Source organism: Sciurus carolinensis, chromosome 10, assembly GCF_902686445.1.
Source record: "Sciurus carolinensis chromosome 10, mSciCar1.2, whole genome shotgun sequence".
In the NCBI taxonomy this organism is placed as follows: Eukaryota; Metazoa; Chordata; class Mammalia; order Rodentia; family Sciuridae; genus Sciurus; species Sciurus carolinensis.
This window is the reverse complement of record NC_062222.1, coordinates 65,318,444-65,342,123: the sequence shown is the minus strand read 5'-3', so window position 1 is coordinate 65,342,123 and position 23,680 is coordinate 65,318,444. Positions and strand designations below refer to the sequence as shown.

The window sequence follows — 23,680 nt, the reverse complement described above, 5'->3', positions numbered from 1 at the left end:
TACCGCCCCATCCGGGACGCCTCCCCAACAGGAGAGACTCACCTGGCAGCTTTGAGTTGGTTCCAAGTCTCTCACTATCTCCTCTTTTGAATCTTGCGTCCTGGAGCAGCGTGAAATGCAGCCGCCCTCTAGTCCGCCATCTTGGCCCCCCCCTAGTCTTATTTCTAATTTAGGATTTTTTTTGTAGCACCTATAGCTGGCTCTTCCTTATCATTCAGATCTCAGTTTAAATATACTTTCAAAGACAGTATACTCTTCAGATACACTCAAACCAAAGAAGCACCCAATTACACACTAAGTATCATTTTGATTTATTTCCTTCATAGTGTTTGTCATTTCATGAATTTATATTATTTATATATTTGCTTTGCATTTGTTGCCTTCTTCCAGGCTGTACCCCATTCTTCTACTGACTACAGTGTGAACCCCAGGAGAGCGAGAAAGCTACTTGCATTATCCACTGCTTTATTTCAGTCTAGTCTTAGAATAGTGATTGACAAATTCTAAGTATTCAATATTTGTTGAATTCTCAGAAGCATATTACTTCTTAACAAATGTTATGCTTAGAAAATAAAGTTACTATTTTCTAACAAATTGCAAAAAAAATTCAATTTATATTTTTCATCACATTTCTATTATAGAGGGTAACTAGGAATTATTTTTCTGTGGTAGTCACCTTTTTGTTTCTGGAACGAAATACTTGACAAAATCAACTTGGAGGAGGGATACTTTATTTTGCTTATGCTTTTAGAGGTTTTAGTCCAAGGCCAGCTGGCTCCATTGCTTCTAGGCCTGTAATGAGTCAGAAACATCATGTCAGAAGAGCATGGCAGAAGAAAGCTGTTCACCTCATGGAAGCCAGGAAGGACAGAGAGAGAGAGAAAAGGGGAGGGATGAAGGGGACAGGGACAAAATATACCCTTTCAGGGCTCACTCAGTGACCTACTTCCTCTAACAAGGTTCTCTAGCCTATAGTGTTGACCCTTTCCCAATATTGCCATCAAATAAGAATCCCTCCATGGATTAATCTGCTGAGGAGGGTTAGAGCTCAACATCCAATCATTTCCCAAAAGTCTCACATCTGAACATTGCTGCATTAGGAACCAAGTCTTCAACACATGAGCCCTGAGGGTCATTCCAGATCCATAGTATACATACATACTTATATATGTATATATATGTTTAGTTGCCCAGTGGGTAGGAGAGATTTATATTATAGCTGACTTAGCAATTTTAGCTTCCATGCATATGAATATTTATAGATAAGTGTCTACTGAAAGTTAAGTAACTTAGCCAAAGTTACTCGTTAAGTAAGTGTGGATTCCAAATTTGAAGCCTGCTCTGAGGGATATACAAAGCCAGTGATCTCAATCACTTCATTTTACAACTTCTTATTGAACAGCTGTTTTGTTTATACATGTTTGTTTTATTTACATGGTAGAACTATATTTTTTATTTTTCACAAACTCAGCCACTTGTTTAAGCAACAATCAAGCACATGCCTTTTTTTCCTCCTCCTATTTACATCTTTTGTTGTTCTTTTTTTTTTTTTTTTGGTTGAATGAAGTATAGATGTGTATCCTTAATTACAAATTTTCTTTCTTAACCGAGACCACTTCTTTCTTTTTAGGATGGTTACACCAGAGCTTGGGAATGTGGCAATACAGTAGGATGTGAACAGAAAAACTTCAAATGTGACCTTCCGTCTGTGACAGCATTAGCACATACCTAACCAGCATACATTTCCCTGAAAATCCTTCTCTGGTCTATTTTATTGTCCTGTGCAAAAGGCAGGCTTACAAACAGTGGATTAAGCTATCAACTGGTAGCTTTTCCTGGCAAATGGGTTATATGCTTAATTCACAAGAGTGAAGTTTATCTTGTGTTTGGTTTTATGTCAAACTGTACTCATTTTGCTTATGAAAAATAGTAAGAAATTCTCCCACAATTAAAAATAGAACTACATACCAAGATCCAGCAATTCATGTACTGGGTATATATCCAAAGGAAATAACTTCAGAATATTGAAGACACATCTGCACTTCCATGTTTATTGTAGCACTATGACTATGCACCAATAGTCAAGAAATGAAAACAACTAAAGTGTCCACCAAGTGATGAGTTGATAAAGAAAATGTGGTGTACATACACAATTGGATACTGCTCAATCATAAAGAAGAATGAAGTCCTTTATTTGTAACAACATACTGAAGGTCATTATGTTAAATGAAATAAAACAGCACAGAAAGACAAATACCTCATGTCTCATTCATGTAGAATAAAAAAAAAAAAAAAAAAAAAAAAAAAAAAAAACTTGTAGAAATTGAGTAGAATAGTGATTACCAGAGACCAGGGAAGAGGAAGAAAGAGAAAAATGGAAAAAGGTAGATTGAGAGGTATTAATTAAGGTATAATTAAAGGAAATAAGTTCTGGTGATCTATTGCACAGTAGGGGGACCATAGATAATGATAATGTACTATATATTTAAGCAAAGTTAGAAGAAAAGATCTTGATTTTGGATTTTTTGTTTCCACCACAGAGAAATGGTGTCTGAGGAACTACAGATGCTAACTCTGATTTGAACATTACATAAAGTATACATGTATTGAAACAACATACATGGTATCAAAAATATGTGCATTTTGTGTCAACTTAAAAATTGTTTAAAGTGAGTGTGGTGGTACATTTGCTGTAATCCCAGCGACTTGGGAATCTGAAGCAGGAGGGTTCAAAGTTTGAGTGAGACTGGCATCCTCAATTTAACAAGATCCTGTCTCAAAATAAAAACTAAAAAAGGGCTGGAAATGTAGCTCAGTGGTAGAGTATCCTTGGGTTCAATCTCCAGTTCCACAAATATTAATAATTCTTTAAAATATTAATTTTGACTAAGACATTTGAATAAAAAGCACAGTACTGACCATATGAATAAGGTCTCCATTGAAGGACGTCATTATGTTTGAGATAAAGAGAGAGAAATAGGAATAGGAAGAATGATAACAAGGAGGAAAAAAGAAAATGTGGCAAAAGGAGAAGAGAGAGGGCAAGTTGTTGAACATACAGAAAATGAAATATATTTACCTTTAAAATATTTGCTATTTTTTTAAATCAAGAAATTTTTTTCTAAAAAGTATTCTGTGAAGGTCATTTTATATTACTATCTATTCTGCAAAAAAAAGTTAAACTGTTATTACCTTAAACATCTAAAAACACTTTCAATTTTTTAACAGTTAAGGAATAAAACAGAGTTGTCTCCAAAAAATGTATGTGTGCTATTATGTTTCTATAGGTTTTATAGTATACTAAGTGGAAGAACATTTAGGGATGTAAATTCATGTGAATTATTGAGGCATTCCTTACTATTGCCCTGGAGATGAAAAACCACTCTTGTTTTTAATTTATTTTTGTTAACGAACACATATTTAATATGGTAGTACATTCTACATGCTTCAGCACTTAAAATAGTTTCCAGGAAGTAGTTAATCATCTGGGTTCCAAACTTTCGCTAGGAGAACATTGAACATGAACACAAAATGAGCACAAATAAGTTTGCATTAGACAAAAACTACCAACTTGAATGGCTAACATAGGCAGCATAGTCCTATGTGCTAAAGTGGAAGAGCAAGTGAATCATGTTACTGCAAGTATCACAACATTAATATGGGCAGTACATTTACAAGGAAAGAAGTTACATTTTCTAGGTAATCTAACACTATAGAGATATAATCTGATCTTATCAAGGTGTGGTATTTGTAAAAGATCCAAATCAATGCATAAACCTTAAAACTTAGCTATGAATTGATTTTAAGCAGATATCCTTACCATTTCTACTCAATGTTCAAATGTGTTCATATATTAATGATATAGACCTCAGAGATTTTATAACATAACATTAAGTAACAAAATATCTAGACACATATCTCTCTTTAGATAAGACTTTAGGAAAATGAAATTTCCTCAACATGTACTTGCCCTAAGCAGTTAGTAACACCCTGACCTATATTTTGAGACTGGATATGGATAAAATTAGAAGGGTTTTGAAAAATTTATGACATATAAAAATATTGGGTGTACCTTGCATATTAGTATAACTATTTGAAATAACAGAAATAGCAGTAATTCAATTTATACTTGTCCATTTTTCTTCTTTCTATTGGTGTCTCCCTTGAGTATTAGCCCTAGAGTTTTCACCATACATATAACTTAAACGGTTTTCCAAAATATGATGATTTTACAAAACAGCATATCTTCTTCTTTTTTTAGGCATTTTATTTGAACATAGTACTTAAAAACCAAGAAATTAATGTTTTTGATGTCAACAACTTAAAACAAAATTAAATAAGCTAAAAGGTAGTTAGAAAATTATGGGACTTATGTTTTCACATGTACTGAGTCTTAAGATGAAAGAGGAAATACAGAATTGCCTTTTTTTTTTTTATGGTTCTCAGGACTATGTACATTGTGTCAATTTTCCATGAGCAGAGACTCTCAAAGTAAAGATAGTGTAAACATTTTCCATTATGGGGACATGGATCTGAAAACAAATATTTAAGACTTGCGAATGATCAATTTCATCATATTTTAGATTAGCAATAGAAGTTGAAAATAAACTTTGTACATTAAAATAGCTTTAAGCACTAAATGTGTTTATTAAAATAATACTTGGCCTGGGGATGTAGCTCAATGGTAGAGCACTTATTTAACAGCTGCAAGGTCCTGGGTTTAATCCCCAATACTACCACAAAACAAAACAAACAGTAACAAACCCAAACTCCCAAGTACCAGAAATATTTCTCAAATTCAAAGAATAAATTAATATTAAGCTGCCACTTATCTAACAAAGTTTCAATAATCAAGTACAATTCTTTTTAGAACTCAGGGCAGAAATCACAATTCCTAGGGATTCTTCCTGAACAGCTACCCAAATTTACATTATGTGTAATTCTGGTATATGATGCAAACATTTGTTTTTTAAGTACTCACATAGTTTAATAATTGTCTATTTATCCACTTTTTCTATTAGATTCTAAACTCTTGAGGTTGTATTTCTAATATTTTTTTATATCTATGGCTTAGTACCCTGCTTAACATATTGCCATTGCTTAATAAAATTTTATGATTATTGCATTATTCACCTTTATATCTAGCTCCTGATACATAGTAGTCACTAAATAAATATCTGTGGACTTTGACATTTAATTTTCTGTGCCAACTTGACTGGGCTAATGGATGTACAGATCACTGGTGAAACACAATTATGGAAGTATCTATTAGGGTATTTCTGGAAGAGTTTAACATTTGAACCAGTACACAAAGTAAAGAAGATTGCCCTCACCAATGTGAGCAGGTATATCAAATTTGTTAAGGGCCTTAACAGAATAAAAATGCTGAAGGACACCCTCTTCTCTTGCTCTTCACATATGGATACTTCTAGTCCTCAGACCTTTAGACTTTATGACTTATAGCATCACTGCATCTCCTACCCCTCTTCTCAGGATTTTGAACTTGAACTGACTTACTCCATTGACTTTCCTGGCTCCCTAACTTGCTGAAGGAAGATCACAGATTTCTTGCCTCTCTAAGTAAACCAATTCCCATAGTCCATCTCTGTGCCTCTGTGTGAGTTTGAGTGTGTGTTCGTGTATTCTATTCACATACATTATATAATTGTATGAATCCTATTTATATATTCTTAGGTATAAACCGTTTCCTATATATAATATAGGAAATATATTTGTACACATATTATGTATAAAATAATTGCCTATATATAAATATATCATGTATGTTCACATGTGTGTATATGTATATCTCCTGTATGTATGTGTATGTATGTATATGTATGTGCTTTGTTGCTATGTGACCTCTCTCCTCCCCATTTCCTCCTTCCATTATGAAGCCATCTGTCATGATTCCAGCACCATGCTCTTGAACCTTTAAACTGTCACATAAATAAATATCTTTTTATTATAAGGTACCCAACTCCAGGCATTTTGTTTCACAAACACAAAACAGTCTAAGATACCTATTATGAGCAAAGTGGAATTGTCCAACCTCCCTTGGTTTAATGTGGAAGAAAGTATTCAGAGGTTAAGAGAAATTGGGATGTTAGAGTTGGTTTAACATTTAAGACCTACTCATTAACACAGGAAGAGTACAGGAGCCATATCTATCATCAATTTTTTAAGAAATAAATTTGTGAGAAGAGTCCCCATTATCCTTGATGAGTTACATGATTGCTCTTTCCACAAAAGGTCTTTTTACCAAGATAACTATGTCTTGGAAAAAAAGAAATAAGTCATTCTCTAAGGGACAACTGAACTTGGATTCCAAGAAACCCAAAATGTCACTGTGGCCCTCCTTCACTGGGACTCAAGAAAGTCAGGCAGTCATGGAATTTTAACTCAGGTCCCGTACATTGAGTCTCCAAGCTAATCCTGAAGTTATTTCCCAGGTCCCAGAATGCGTAATTAGTAAAGACATATTTAGCAGCCAACAGAAACCCCATTTTGATTTCCTGATCTGTAGGATAAGGGCTATTATTACAGTGGGAAAGACCAGTTGAAGCTGTCAGAACTGCCTCAATGTGACATTACTAAATAAAAAGCAAAACTTCATCCACATAGTGATTGCAAAGATTAACACCATCATCAAAGACTTCAAAGATGGCAGGGGTGATGACTGTCACCATGTCCTTATTCAATGTTCCTATTTGTCCTGTGCAGAAGACAGATGGATCTCGAAGAATGACAATAGATTATCATAGATTTAACCAAGTGGCGACTCCAAACGAAACCACTGTGCCAGATATCATTTCTTTATTTTACAAATGAACACATTTCCCGGTTCCCAGTATGCAGCTACTGGTCTGGCAAATCTTTGATCCTTTTTCATGAGGCCCACCAGAAGCAGTTTGCTTTCAGCTAACAAGGCAAGCAATACACTTTAATTGTCCTACCATAAGTGTATCCATTCTCCAGTTCTATGTCATAACTTGGTTTATAAGGATCATAATCACATTTTTCTCCTATAGGATATCACACTGGTTCTTTATATTGGTGAAAAAAATGATGATTAGACCTAGTAAGAGGGAAGTAAAAAGTACTCAAGAATTACTGGTAAGACATCTGACTAATTTGACTAATATTTGGGGCTTTGCACTTCAGCAAAATTTCTAGAGGTTCAGTGGTAGGAGTATGTTGAGATAGTCCCTCAAAGGTGAAAGATCAGTTGTCATATCAGGCCCCTTCTAGAACCAAGAAAAGGGCTCAGTACCCAGAAAAACTACTTGGATTTTCAAGCAATGTATTCTTCATGTAGGCATGTTACAACAGCCCATGTATTAAGGAACCTGAGAAGTTGCTAGTTTTGAGTGACTCCCAGAACAGGAGAAGGCTCTGCAATATGTCTAGGCTGCTGTGCATGTACTCTGCCACTTAGGCTCTATGGTGTCTGAAGTGGCTGTGGCAGTTAGGGATGATGTTTTGGATCTTTCATGGGCCTTAATAGATTAATTGAAGTGCAGGCCTTTAGTATTTGGAAGGAAGGTCTTGCTATCAAGCATAGATAAGTATTCTCCTTTCAACTGGCTGTTCTTGGTCTACTAGTAGGAAGTAAATGTTTTGCCATGGGTCACCAAGCTACCATGTAACTTAAGCTTCTCATCATAAATGGGATGCTATCTGACCCACCAAGCCATGAAGTTAGGTCTACATAGCAATCCTCCAACATTGAATAGAAGTGGTGCATGTGGGCTGGAGTTGTGGCTCAGTGGTAGAACACTTGCCTAGCACGAGTGAGGCACTGGGTTTGAGTCTCAGCCCCACACAGAAATAAATAAAATAAATATCCACCAACTAGAAAAATATTTTTAAAAAATGTGGCGCATGTATATGAATTGGGCACAAGCGGGCCCTGAATTTATAAGTTATACCACAAAGTGGCCCAATACTCATCATCCCCATGCATGCTATTCTTCTCTTTTCCATCTCTACCTATGTTCTCATGGGGCATTCTCTCTAACCAGTTGACAAAGTTTTGCCTAGTTTTTTTTTTTTTTTTTTATTGTATACAAATGGGATACATGTTGTTTCTCTATTTGTAAATAGAGTCAAGGCATACCATTTGTGTAATCATACGTTTACATAGGGCAATGATGTTTATTTTTTTTCCTTCCCCCCACCCCTCCCACCCCTCTTTTCCCTCTATACAGTCCTTCTTTCCTTCATTCTTACCGCTCTCCTTATCCCTAACCCTAAATCTAACCCTAAACCTAATGCTAACCCCTCCCACCCCCCATTATATGTCCTCATCCGCTTATCAGCAAGATCATTCGTCCTTTAGTTTTTTGAGATTGGCTTATCTCACTTAGCATGATATTCTCCAATTTCATCCATTTGCCTGCAAATGCAATAATTTTATCATTCTTCATTGCAGAGTAATATTCCATTGTATATATATGCCACAGTTTCTTTATCCATTCATCAACTGAAGGGCATCTAGGTTGGTTCCACAATCTGGCTATGGTGAATTGAGCAGCAATGAACATTGATGTGGCTGTATCTCTGTAGTATGCTGATTTTAAGTCCTTTGGGTATAGGCCAAGGAGTGGGATAGCTGGGTCAAATGGTGTTTCCATTCCAAGCTTTCTGAGGAATCTCCACACTGCTTTCCAGAGTGGCTGCACTAATTTGCAACCCCACCAGCAATGTATGAGTGTTCCTTTTTCACCACATCCTCTCCAACACCTATTGTTGCTTGTATTCTTGATAATCGCCATTCTAATTGGGGTGACAATTATGAAATTCATCTGGAAGAATAAAAAACCTAGAATAGCTAAAGCAATCCTCAGTAGCAAGAGCGAAGCAGGGGGTATTGCAATACCAGATCTTCAACTCTACTACAAAGCAATAGTAACAAAAACGGCATGGTATTGGTACCAAAATAGACAGGTAGATCAATGGTACAGAATAGAGGACATGGACACAATCCCAAATAAATACAATTTTCTCATACTAGACAAAGGTTCCAAAAATATGCAATGGAGAAAAGATAGCCTCTTCAACAAATGGTGCTGGGAAAACTGGAAAACCATATGCAATAGAATGAAATTAAACCCCCATCTCTCACCCTACACAAAACTCAACTCAAAATGGATCAAGGACCTCGGAATCAGACCAGAGACCCTGCATCTTATAGAAGAAAAAGTAGGTCCAAATCTTCAACTTGTTGGCTTAGGATCAGACTTCCTTAACAGGACTCCCATAGCACAAGAAATAAAAGCAAGAATCAACAACTGGGATAGATTCAAACTAAAAAGCTTTCTCTCAGCAAAGGAAACTATCAGAAATGTGAAGAGAGAGCCTACAGAGTGGGAGAATATTTTTGCCAACCATACCTCAGATAGAGCGCTAATTTCCAGAATCTATAAAGAACTCAAAAAACTCTACACGAAGAATACAAATAATCCAATCAACAAATGGGCTAAGGAAATGAACAGACACTTCACAGAAGAAGATGTACAAGTAATCAACAGATATATGAAAAAATGTTCAACATCCCTAGTAATAAGGGAAATGCCTAGTTTTGACAAACCAATTTGCCTAATTTACATGACATGCAGGCCCCACCCAAAGTAATGACTTATGAAAGATTATCAGGGACAAAAAATGGCAACAGTTTGAGGGAAAACAAAATCTATCAAATGTATAATAATGAATAATAATGCATGAGTGTTACATATAATTTTCTCAAAATGATAATAAGAGCAAAACTACAATCACATACACCCCTCCTTGTATTATTTAGTTCCCATTATTTTTGCTTTTACTAGGCAGTGGGGACAAAAATATGAGCAAATCAGTCATGAATCCTCAACTGGCTTACAATCTAGTGGCATATAAAGACTTAGTGAGGAAGGCAATGGACAGAATTCTACAATGACCCCCTAGTAATCCTTACACTTGTATAACTACCTTTTTATAAAATATAGTTAGTACCTGTGAATAGAATGGATTTTATTCACATGATTAGGTCGCTATATGGCATAGCTGACCTTCAGATACAGAGATTATCTGGATGAACCTAATATAATAACTTAGTTCCTTTACAAGCAGAGTCTTCTCTGGTGGAAGAAAAGGTAGCTAAAGATTTGAAACATAAAGATTTGAAGTTGCTACTGCTGGCTTGAAGATAGAGGGAGCCATGTGTCAAGAAACAGAATTTCACCAAGAATGAGCTTGAATTGGATTTGTGTTCTCAGATGAGAACTCAGATTTAATACCAAGATTTCAGGTTTGTGATAGCAAAGATATAGCCTCATCTCATCAGAACTTTAACATATGGAACTGTAATCCAATAAACTGGCATCTTAATTGAAAGTCACTATGTTTATGTAATTTGTTGTGGAGCAGTAGAAAACTAACACAGCTTGTTTCTGTTTCCCACGGTTGGCTACAGTGCATAGATCAGAGATTGGGGAATCAACTTCCAAGATGGTTCAGCAAATGCTTGACAAGTTGGTTCTGGTTGCATGTGGCCTCTGTCAGATGGTGCTAAGGACCAGAAGCATCATTCTTCTCCATGTAAGCCACTACATGAGGTGTTTGACCTCCCCACAGCAAGTAACTTTGCTCCAAGATCAAATATTCCAAGAAAACAATAAAAGCGAATGACAATTTTATGGCCTAGCTTAAGAAATCACATAACATTTTAATCAATTCTATTAGTTGAGGTCATCACCAAGGTTGGCTAAGGTTAAAGAGGAAGGGATATAACTCTTACCACTAAAAGAGTTTTCACATCACATTGTAAGATGTTTGTGGAATGTAAAATTTTTACAGTCACATTTAAAATAGGCAATTATGCAGTGATTCAATGACTTACTCCTACCTTGATATACATTGTTTTTAAAATATTAATATTTGAAGGAAAATTAGAAATAGTGATAGTTCAAAGAGAAGCATTGTTACACTCCAATGGTAGGTCAAGAATACAAATATGTTTGAATATATAATATAATATGCATGTATGTAATACATTATGTAGTAACTAATGTCAAGAATATCTGCTTACTTTAAAATTAACCTAATGTTCTAGGAAACAGTCAAGATACTAAAATGGGGACTATGAATACAAATTTTGATCTTTTTGAAGGTATATGTGCTATTTCAATTTTGATTTACATCATTAACTTGAAATTCACCACTATTGTTTTTTTGTACACTTATTCAATATACGTAGCATAAATGATAGTCACATTTCATATGTTGCATATTTTGGTTTGCTTGATAATGTAAATGTTAAGAAATGGGAACACTAGTATTCACCCAGATATAAAATGTAAGCAAATTTTTTATTACAGGGTTAAGTATCTGATTTAGGTCTTTTTCCTCCCACAAAGGAAAAATAAAATAAGAAAGACAGTGAACAAAATTCAATATTCTTTTTATTTATGGAATATAATGGTAAATAAATATGAAGTAATAATCTTAGTCCTCAGATCTAGACTGAATGCATAAAAATATACAAATTATTTCTCTTTATCTTCTACACTTGAATGATTAAAAAATAATTGAATCTCATTACTGGCTGAACAGACCAAAAGAAAACACACTTTCATTCATAAAAGCATAGGCATTCATTACTGAAGTATACTTTGGTCAAATTGTATATAGATTTGTCAAAATAAAATGACTTCCACTTTGTATACTTCATAAGCCTAGATTTCACTATAAGAGAAGATTAGTGTAAATGACAAAAACTAGGAAATTTAGTTTTCACATTTTAATTACAATTCACATGTCTGCATCTCCTGCTGTGATGTTTTGTTGAAAAGAGATTTCATTTGTGATACTGCCAGTATATTGTGATACTGACAGATGGTAAAACCAGTTTCCACCCTGCTATAGTACTGGTTTAGCCTGGTTTAGATTATTTTATTAGCATTATTTGTTGACTACATACTAAGTAGTATAAGAATACTTTACCATTACAGTTTTATTTCTTCTATTGTTATATAATTAGATCTATTATATGATTTAGTATTAGTGTTAGTGTTCAGTTTAGTGTTAGTGTTCAGATTTTATCAATGTACTATTTTTAGGATGATTTAACTGATGCTTTATTTTGGTATGTGTCAAACCCTATTTGTTTTAATGAAATGCCTATAACCACATAGATGCTGGGAATAATTTTAGTGGAATAACTCGAAAGTCTTGTTTAAAAAAAGTCATTTTGTTAGACATAACCCAAAGATAATAGATACCAAAAATTAACCAATTAATTGGACTAATTTTTAAAAAATATTACAATTAGAAAAAAAATCACAAGTCTTTAAGCATAAACACATGCAAAGGCAGGAAGTTCTGAAGTAATTTCCCTGAATACCTCATTAGTAGCATAAGAAAATAGAAAAAAAAATATAAGCAAACTATGTAAAGTAATTCCAAATGGTGAAACTGCTTATGAGGATTCTTTTTGTTTATATGATAAACATTATTTTAATGTAGTTTACCTACCTGAAAAAAGAGAGGCATAAATTCGGAGAATACTATTTTATTCATGCTGTTGTCTGCTCTTACTTCCTTCCACCACCTCAACTTTTTCGCCTTCTTAAACTGGGTAGCCATCCTTGAAAACTCAGGATCAACTCAGTTGGTAGGTCAGAGATCATTCCAGAGTCCTTTTCTTTCCAACCCCTGGTCCATTAAATGGGCTTAGAATTACAATACTTTATAAACCTGGAACATGGTAGCCCAGATACAAGGATACTGACTTACCTTAACCTTAATAGACTTGTTCCCAAGTTTGCCCTACAGCATGGATCCTAGGTGTCCGTGTAGTTTTCAGATCAAAGACAGCGTTTTGACCTAGTAACCTGGGTTTAGCTTCTGTATCTATAGGTTTCTGCATAAATAAATCTGCTGTTTTGCCACTGGGCAGAATTTCTGCTGCAAAAACAGTTTACTAAGTAATAGAGACCATTAGGAAAATTTAGGGAAAACAGCTCTAAGTTCTTCTCTTCTGGGCCTTGTCTATGTGGCACATTGTTCCAATTAAGAGAATTTTCCACATTAATATGGAATTTGTGATGGTGTACCCAGAACTGCAACCGAACCAATCTGCACATATTCATTTTATACTTCTTTATCAGTCCTTGTTTTGAACCAAGAATCAGTTTCAACCCTCATCTGATTTAACTGTTGTTGTTGCTCTATAGTACCCATAAGTGCCCCTTTCTTGTTACAGTAGTCACCACAAAACGATATATTATCTTTTAGTTATATGGAAGAAATCTAAGATACTAACACCATATTTATAATACTTTTTTGATATTTCTTTCATATGATTAGTATCTTAATCCATTTTTTGCTGCTATAAGAGAATACCTACAGACTGGGTGATCTGTAAAGAAAAAAAATAAATTTCTCAAGCTCTGGAAGATGGGAAGTTCAGAATCGAGGTGTTGGCACCTGGCGAGAGCCTTCTTGCTACCTCATAACATGGCAGAGGTATCACGTGGTGAGAGAGTATCCAAGTTTAGGACTCTTCCTTTTTTTAAAACCAAACACTAATCCTATCATGTCACCCCCAACCCCCATGACTTCATCTAATCTTAATTACCTCCAGAGACTTCAAATATATTCAACACGTGAATTCAGAGATTAAGTCTCTAATAGAGGAATAAACTTTGGGAAACACATTAAAACCAAAGTAATTTAGCTAAAGCAAAGGAGGGAAATGGTCTTTTCTTAACTTTCTCCATAACGATTGGATAATCATGATGGAATTCGAAGCAAAGAACAATAAAATACCAGGGAAAGAGAAAACAAAATGGAGACAATTTTTAAATTTTTAATGAAGTCTAATTTACATTTTTTAATTGTATTAAAAAATTAATTCACTTCCTAAAATATGACTAGTAATGGAGTTGGAAATAAAAGTGATCTCTTTTACCTTTCCTGAGTTCTAATTGTATTTTCTAGGTACCACTACTGAGGAATTTCTAATTTGGCTCATCACTTCAGTGGGAATTCAGTGCACATAAGGGGCACATATGTAATTGGCAACCTAATTTTTCTGCTTTCATCAAATGGTGCAATGCCAAGTCTTCATTGAATTTGCCAGTTAAATGCACTTGGGAACCAAACAGCAGCAAGCATACAAGAGATGAAAATGAACAAATTGGAAAGAGTCATTAGCTTTCTGTTTTTCTATCACAACAAAAAATATATCATTGAATGTGTTGCAAAGTGGGAAATTCTACTTGAAACATTAAACAATCTTAAAAGAGAATAATTCATTTACTAAACTTCTAAACTGCTGTTCATTAAAATTTATAAATGGGGTTTCTAGTGCATATTTTTTCAACAAAAATACAAAATAGTTAAAATGAATCAACTTTTCAGACATGTGTTTTAAGTTATATATTTTTGTGTTTTTCTGGGTAGTGCATATGAATTCTAATCTTTACTTAGGAAGAAAATTATTAGAAAATAAGCAAGAAATGTTAGTTTTATTTAATACCTTAATGAAAAAAGGCAACTGACAGATTGTCATGGTTCTCACTAATTATAAATGCAATTTGAGAGTGTGAAAATTACGATCAGTTGTGGTTACTAAAAATGCCCTTGAAATATCTGATCTAATATATAAATTTGAAGTATTCATTATAGAATCACAATCAAATTATCATTATTGGTGACAATTAAATAAATAATCAGGACAATAAAATCACCCAAATCTTGCCCAACATGATTAAGCACCGCTATTCAAGGGGGAGCAGAACTTTGTAACATGTCTACTTGCAGTTCTTTATAAAACACATATTCATTAACTAGATGCAAATGTTCAGAAATAACTCTTCTACAAAAGTTCCTTTTGCAATGACAGTTTCTTTCATTAAAGCCTGTGGAGAATCCATCTATCAGTCCAAGTATGTTAAGACTTTATAAATCCTTTCCTATAACTAAAAAAATGTATGTTTAATAAACTTCTCTTGCATTATAAAAGGATGAATGTAGAAGGAAAATGCCAAAAGATTACAGATCAGCTGATTTCATGATTATCAAAAGCTCAAGGGCACTCTAAGATTTTTAACATATCTAGGAGTTTTGAATGGGAAGCCATGTGGACATTAATAACAGAACCGTTGCTGCATCACTTGATTTTGTATGATCTCCTATTAACTGCTTACCTCCCAAATCCTGACCTGTACAATGGAGGAAATGTTAATATTTGTTTCATAGGGTGCACATTAAGTGCCAACATCCTGTGTTGGCATATATATCCATTTTATAGTGCTTAATCAAAGAAGTTACAATGTTTCATACTTATACATTGTTGATATTTCTACACTGGTCCTTATTCATCCACTTTGTTGCCCTTTCTTTCCAATATCTCTGTGTTTTTACACACTCCCATTAACATCTCTATTAATCTTGAACATATGCTAACGGCATAAATATATAGAAGTAGAGATAAAGAAGGGGATGGATGGGAAAGAGTTGGGGGCCCAATGCAAACCTGAAAGAAAATGAGTCAGTGCAAGGAGAAAAAAGACGAAGGAAAAATAAATTAGGTAAGCAACAGAAGCATCATGCATCAGAAGTCTTCTCCATCTCTAAACTGGCAAATTTTCTCTAGGGGGCATTCAGTCAAAGGATGTCAAATTGTAGCTGGTTCTGTTCGAAATGCCAGTATTGTTGAGGACCTTACATATAGGAACACAAGTCCCACTCAGTCACACAGTCACAGTCGCAATGCTTCCATTATCTTACAGAAGAATTGATTGCTGCAAATGGTTCCTGGGAGGCGTGACCTGCTTAAAGGAAAGAAGCCAGGTTTCTTTTCTTGTTACTGGGTTAGGAAAAGACTTGTCAGGATGTGAATGGGTTGTCTGACAAGGAGAGGAAAGAAAGAAAAGAAAAGAAAAGAAAAGAAAAGAAAAGAAAAGAAAGAAAGAAAGAAAGAAAGAAAGAAAGAAAGAAAGAAAGAAAGAAAGAAAGAGAAAAGAACCTCATAATTTCCTCCCTTAAAGATGGAAGAGAAAGAAGACAAAATCAGTGTCTCGGAGAAAAAAGATAATAGTGAAATTTCAGCATTCTCGCTTCTCTCCTCTTCAGACTCCTATTACTCTCTCGTCTTGACCTGCCAAAGCACTTGGACTCCACGTATACAAGGATGGGCTCGGGGGAAAGCCAACTCAGCACCGTCGGGTACTGCTTCCTCTAAAATGAAAACTCAGCAGCGGGCCAGCAGTGGGTGTGCGCGCGTTAATGTAAGAGTATGCTTGCGCCGTAGCTGGCCAACGCAGTTGGCCCGGCACCGCCCACCAGGCTGCCCCCGCCCCAGGCCAACTCTTCCACCCGCATCTATAAAGGCCGCGCTCCTGGCCACCCTTCTCACAGCCCGGAGCACGGCCTGCCAGTGAGGTGGCTCTCGGCATTCCACACACAGTCACACTCCGCGCACTCACACACTTGGAAGCGCCTCCCCACGTCCCTCCCCTGCCCTCCTCTTGCTCTGCTCTTCTCTTCCTCACCACAAATAGTCGCCGATCGACTGCCAATCCGCCTCTCTCTCAACAACATGACTGACTGGGAAGAGGTGGCTCAGGCAGAGCAGCTCTGCTGGCGCAGGCAGGAGGAGCAGGAGGATTATTAAATAACGCAGCTCGACTCTGTGCAACTGGGAGTGGAGAAAAGGAGCCCAACAGTCGAGAAGGGGAGGGAGGACAGAGGAGGGGGACCAGGAAGGACAGCCCGTGCCCCGAAGACATAAATCCCTGAGTGCCCGGGAGGAGCCTTAACAAGCGGCGCGGAGCCCTCAAGGTAGTAACGCCCCCGGTGCCCCCGCGCCCGGCGGGTCGCGCGTCGCGTCGCAGCTGCGCGGGGCCGGCCTCAGGCGGACGCGGGAATGACCGCCTGGCAGGTGACCGCGCTGTGCCGGGGCCGCTCCGGAGCAGCCCCCATCCAGGCCCCGGGCGCCCGCCGCGGGCCCCGAGTGCACGGCGCGGAGACCTGGCCTTGTGGGCTGGGTGGGAGGGAGGCAGACCACTCGCTCGCCACCGGCCCTCGACTCCTGGTGCGCTGCGTGGCCATTTCCTCCGCGCTCCGGTGCGTCCTGTTCCCCGGGGCTCCGGCGCCGGCTCCAGGGTGACGCGGACCGCGGCCCGCCTAGGAGGCAAGAGTTGGCGCAGGCTCTGGGCCGCTCCCCTCCTTCGGGGCTCGCGTCCCGCAGGTAGGGGCGGCGGGCCAGCGCTGGCGCCCTGGGCTGCGGGTGCCAGGGCGGGGACGGCGATGAAGAGGGGGAGGGGGAAGAGGGGGCGGGGAGCCCGGGGCTCCCACAGGAGCCGCAGTGCCGGAGCCCGGACCGCCTCTTGCCTCCGCCTGGTTGTCCTCTAGCTTCCTGGATTGGAGGCGAGACCCTCCCCAGTGGTGGCCGGAACAGCGGTGACTTAAGAGTGAACAAATTGCTTTGTTGGTGGCGCGTCGGGGGAGAGAGAGAGAGAGAGAGAGGGAGAGAGAGAGGTGTAGAGAGAGTGAGACAGAGAGAGAGAGAGAGAGAGAGAGAGAGAGAGAGAGTGTGTGTGTGTGTGTGTGTGTGTGTGTTCTTGTATTCGCACTCCGGACTAATCAGTGCCTTGGTTCACCTGAGCAGAAAGTCAGTCCTGAGCTGAAACTGCAGGTGACTCCCAGGCCTCTGATCTTTTGGCTTGTGTTCCAGGAAATGGTACACACGGTGCCAAGCAAGAGGTAGGGGTGCACCAAGGGGTGACGGAGGGATTTGTGAATGGTGCTTCTCTGCGCGTGGAGGCTGAGCCTTGCTGATGTAAAGGAGGAGGTCTCCGGAGTGAGAAGAAAGGCTATTTATGGCAGAGTTGTGAAATTTCTTGGGGTTTCCTTCAGTGTATCCTGAACATCTTCCTTCCTTCCCCTTGTCTCTCAGAATTTGAAGCAATTTTGCTTTTTTCTCCTTCTCATGGGACCTGCAACATAAAATGAAGGAAGTCAGAAAATCACAGGTTAAAATTAAGCTCCTCAGAAGTCACACATCTCTTGCCCTGTAACCTTTTCAATGCCCAAGTCTTCACTCCTCTTACCTCTTCAGGCCCTCAGTAGGACCCACAAGACAGAAAATATCTGCTCGGTTTCATCAGCTTTCATTCTGAAATCTTTGCAATTGAATACTTTCTTACTGAAATGTGACACATAGTTCATTCTCCCACCTTCCTAAAGGCTATTAAAGATAATGTGTAGACATTTTTACATAAAGCTGATGTTATTAAAAGCCTTGGGGAGGACAGAGAAATAGACACCTAAGTGAGGTTTTATATATATATAAATATATAAATATATATTTATATTGAGGGAAGACTTAGCAAGCTGTTAATTTAGGCTACAACATAATTAGTTTGTTCTGGTTTCTCTTTCTGCTTGCTTTATAATAGGTACACATTCCAAAGACATATCTTGAAGCTTAGGGATGACTTGGGATGGTGTCTATCACTTAGCAAATTTATGTTTGTCCTTAAAAGTAGCAACCCAAACTGCTGATGGGGTTGTGATAATAGGATAGCATCCTTAACTTAATTTTAAACTGAGATGTTTCTAAGTTCCTGCCAAACACAATGTTCTTGCAACATTGAAATCCCATATTATAACCACACCAACAATTTCACAAAAAAGAGAAGAAAACTGATCAACCCCATCGTCAGTAATTTATCTTCACTTGATTTAATTAAGAAGCTTGATCAAAAAAATTTTTTTTTGAAAAAAATACCAACTGTTGTTTGTCTCCACCACCACCCAAATATGAAGGTAGATTTTAATTTCCTGTGTTGAGTATTAAACTAAGGGTGCTCTACACTGAGCTACATCCTCAACCTTTTAATTTTCAATTGAGACAGAGTCTTGCTAATTTGTCTTGACTGGTGTGGAATTTACGATCTTCTTGTCTCAGGCTCCTGGGTAACTGGAATTACAGGTGTGTACCACCTCCCCCTGCCTAAGGTAGCATTTCTTGACAGTCCTGTTCATTAGAGACAAGAAGCTGAGTTAAGGATTTGATTTGGTTAGATTCATAATAGTTTAAAATATATTTTCAACACTGAAGCATGTGCAGTTTTTTTTTTTTTCTTTTGGTTCTGAGAAGTGAACCCAAGCGTGCTTTATGACTGAGCCACATCCCTAGTACTTTTAATTTACTTTTCTTTTTAAATTTTGGACAGGGTCTTATTAAGTTGCTAAGGGTCTAGCTACCTTACTGAGGCTGGCCTTGAATTTACTATCTTCTTGCCTCAGCCTCCTGAGTTGGCACATGCAGTTTTACATATTAGGTTAGAACTTAGATGGACAATCCCACTATGAGGGTCATTACCTTAACTATCCCAAATCATTGAAAGACAAGGATACTTGGGGAATAAAAAAAGGCATTGATGAACCATATACCTGCAATCATCGAAAGCTGTATTTATGAATATTGTGTTTTTTGTCACTATCGGAGTGAGCCAGTTGTTAAAGTTATCATTTATACTATTGAATATTAATTTACAGCAAAGTCATAAAGTAGAAAAATGAATTTCCTGTAAGTTTATTCAACTTTTTATTGCATTTTATTACTTGTAATACTCATTATAAAAGGCTTATCATGTGCAAGGCACTGTCTAGGCATTGCTGGTCCTTGGAGGCTTCTTCCCTCCTATTCCTAGGAACTACTGGCCAGTTGGGAGAAATCTGATGCACATACTTGAAAACAGAGTTAACATGACAATAAGAGATTACAAGTCTAAAGAGGGCTACAGGAATTCAAAGCATGACAATAACATTTCATAACTGGATTGCATCTGAAAAGTCTTCAAAGGGTAGGTAAGACTTGCTTGGTCTTGATGTTAAAAGATAGGTAAGATTAGTAAACTGTGGATGAGAAGAAATCAAGGTCTAAGTGGTTATTCTCTTGGAGTGATAGGAAAAAAGAAGACATAAGTGAAGGCAAATTTGTTTTGCAATAGATTTAGATATTGCTACATAGAGTTGTGCAATTTGCAGAGTGAATCTGTTTTAGATGTATGACATTCTGTAAGTCTTATTCTTGGAGTTAATTGTCAATATTTCTGCACTTGAGAAGACAAATCTTTATTTTGTCTTTAATAAACAGTACATACTTGTACTGCTTACTCTAAGTACAGTAGAGGATTTGTAGAGAATATGCACTTTAAATCTTTAAATATATCTGTGTCACAATAAAGTGTGGAATAACAAAACTGTGCATGTACAGCCTCTGTATAGTGGGATGTTTTGGGTATTTCCTTACCCAACACTCCTTAGCTTTGCTCTAAAGAAGAAGTATAATAATGTGTAAAACAAAAGCATTAATGAACATTCATTGAGTGTTTAGTATTTTATCATCATAAAACTATGACTCATTAAATAATACACTTTTGTGTAGCTTTTATTTTAAAGTTAGATTTATTAGATTATTAATTTAAAATTATTATATGTATCCACATAATGCTTTATTTATTCTTATATTATTTGCCATGAATATGAAGCCTTGATACAGGGTTTGTGGGGAAGTTTTTAGAATTATAGAAAGAACTTTAAAGGGTTTTTATCTACATTCTCATAAATGAACTGTATAAATAATAAGAGCATGACCTGTCTCTATTTTAAGCTTAGTTATTTCTTCGTATGTATTTATTTGTTGTTTTTAACATAAACAAAACTGCTTAAAATGCATTTCTCCTTTTAAGAACACAAAGGGAAACATCAGAACTGACTTTGAGCCTATCTGTTCAATATGACAGCTCAGAAGTATGTTAAGGTGACACTGAAGAAATTGTACAAATATTAGATAAGACTTTCAATAGCCAAATGGAATTACTTTCAGATTAGTTGAATTAAAAGATTTTCATATATATATATTTTGTTGACAGTAGATAGATAAGAGTTATTACAAAAGTGAAAGCCTATTAAATCACCAATTTCATATTCATGTAAGAATGGAATGATTTCCAACATAGTCAGGGTACATACCAGCCTATCTATTAATTAGTCCCTTTCGAGTTTGATTTTGGACTATATGTCACAGGTGTATCATTTTGATAATGTAATATCGCCTACTGTGTGACTGACAGCCCCTGCATGATTTCCCTATTGGATAGTGACAAAATCTGCTTGCTTTATATTGAGGACATAGGCTTCTATCAGCAATATTATCTTCACTATGCAAGAGTGTCAGTTCATAATAAAACATGAAGTCTGGGGTGGGAGGACAGGTAGAGATATTGAGGGAAAAACACTATAACAAAAGTAACATGTTTCATTATGATACTTTTGCTAATTATGGAAACATAAAGCTAACCATCTCGAACTATCATACATATAGTACAAAGATATTGTTACTGGAATTATTTTAAGCAATCACATTACATTTTAGCTATTTACATATGGGCTAAATTAAAAGGGAAAAAAAGGTGGTAGGTGGAAATGTTTATGAGAATCTTTGATGAGATACAGAAATTTGTTCAAAAATGTTTGTTTAAATGATTGATAACAAAGTTGATTGGTTAAATCAGCCCTATTCCTAGATTAACTTAAAACATGGCTTTTGGTTTTGCATTATTTACACTACATTCACATTTTAAAAAATTTTAATTAAGCTGATTAAAATATTTGAATACCTTAACTGTTCTCTGATACTGAATAAAATTCAAATGTCCTTTATAAAGAAACATTTTATTATTTAATGGCTAATTCTTAACCTAGATCAATGATTTTCAAAATGTATTCTCTGGACAACTGCAGCACCTGTTAACTTGTTAAAATGCCAGATCTAGAGCCCCACCACAGAGTGAGTGAATGTGAAATGCTGCCATGGGAATCCTGTGTGTGCTCTAAAGTTTGACAACCGCTGACTTTGAGTAGTTTAGAAGGAAATTTGAAGGTTGCTGCTATTTTCATTTTCATTTTTTTTAATCTAAATATTTTTCTCAGCTGGTAGTAAACTACGGTTTTACTGTTTAATCTTGGGAAATATTACTGTTTCTATCAAAAGATTTTCATCTTAACTGCATTTCTTGACAGAATTTCAAGTGAGTGTCCTATTCCTGTGCAAACCTTTGCTGTGGATTGGGAAGGGAATACATGAGAATTTAATTACACTGTAGTGACCCCAGGCTAGACCTTATTTCTAGTCACTTAGAAAGCAAAGATTATGCATGGTGTACTAAGGTTGACAATTTGTTTAATCTTCCTCATTCTAAAGTGATACTTTTATTCTTGGCATATAGTAATAACCTTTCTCTGTATAAGGTTACAGTTGTTTTAACCAAACAACAAAAGGGTCACATATGTGGAGTCTTCTTTAAGCCTTACTGTTGCAATAACTAGATTATCTCCACTCCTCTGAAATCAGAGATCCGGTATTTACATCCTGTATTTTCTTTGGTACCGCTTTTATTCTCCTTCTCCTCCCACCTCTTCCCTAACCCCTTCTCTGCTTCAGATACCATCTCTTCCCTAAGGAACTCAAACATCACTTCCCTAAGGATTCCTTTATTTGCCTCTTTTTCTGTGTCAGTTGCTCTATGTTGTATTATTGTGGTTCTGTGTTCCTCTGCCTTGTGTTACTTATTGCAATATTTTATTTACATATCTGTGTTTGGTTTGCTATTGTATCATCAGGGATTACTAGTGCCCAGCATAAAGTAGATGCTTAACAAATATTGGTTGATTAAGTGTATGAATAAATAATTAAGCATTTATTCCATCATTATAAGACTTTTATTATTTTTCCAAAACAAAAGAAAAAAGACTTCTTAAGAAAGGTTTAAAAGTAAAGACAATCCTAGAACATACACAAACATGGGTGTTTCTTTCCTTTCTATTTGGCAAATGCCAAGATAGTGTCTTACCAACTGTGGTCTATTGTGTGCTAAACATTTCTTACACCTTTTGTGTGTTATGTCACATAATTCTTCTAATGCTGTAAAGTTGGTTTGTGAAAACATTAGAGATTAGGAGACAGTCTCTGTATAGTCTGTAATGTAGTTATCTACATTAAACTTTATTGTTTTGTTACAATGATGCAAAAATTATGAACTCAGTGGGTAGAGAAAGGTTTAAGGAGTATATATCCACTTTATTCCTACCTTCAGTCAGGGCCAGGTAACGTCTGTGCATTACCTACCTTGTTGCCACCCATCTTTTATGCTGCTGCTCTTGCTAACTCGGTGATTGAAAAGGTGATGGAGGTCTCCCAAGGCTTTTACCTCCACCATGTTGCTTTTTTTCATTACTGGTAACTTCAGTATCACTCAATCAAAATTCTCTTCCCCCATCTGGTCAGTCTTTCAATTGGAAATTTAAGACATAACCAAATACAATTTGGAGATTGTGTGCCTTTCTGCAGAGACTGTTCAAACTTCAGAAATACTACTCCATATTTGGAAATATGAAACTTGTCTTTTGAATAGGTTCACACAAAGCTTTGAGCACCTTGCTCAAGAAAAGTTGACCTTACATGCAATTTTGAATCCACTTTTCTTCCTATGAAAATGAAATATGTTCATATGATAGTATCAGGCTTCAATTTAGTTTCTTTTGACTTTTAATCTTCATTTCATCTGTTTAAACGTGGGTTTAACCAATGTTCAAGTGTTCGTATCAAAAGAAATTTTTA

At 36.5% G+C, this 23,680-nt stretch overlaps 2 protein-coding genes across 2 annotated transcripts in view; one reads left to right on the top strand and one right to left on the bottom strand.

The window, feature by feature from the left end:
- Positions 1-721: 721 nt before the first annotated feature.
- On the bottom strand, positions 722-23,279 carry LOC124994210 (transcription initiation factor TFIID subunit 4-like). The gene is made up of 3 exons (XM_047566004.1): positions 23,189-23,279; positions 16,542-17,272; positions 722-792 (listed from the first exon to the last, which is right to left on the bottom strand). Exons 1-2 carry the CDS (start codon positions 23,277-23,279, stop codon positions 16,581-16,583), a joined length of 783 nt encoding a protein of 260 aa, XP_047421960.1. The 3' UTR covers positions 722-792; positions 16,542-16,580.
- Ccser1 (coiled-coil serine rich protein 1) overlaps positions 16,425-23,680 on the top strand; it is a 1,248,518-nt gene continuing 1,241,262 nt past the window's right edge. The window contains 1 exon segment of the mRNA XM_047566362.1: positions 16,425-16,830. The gene's annotated coding sequence lies outside the window, so the exon portion shown is untranslated.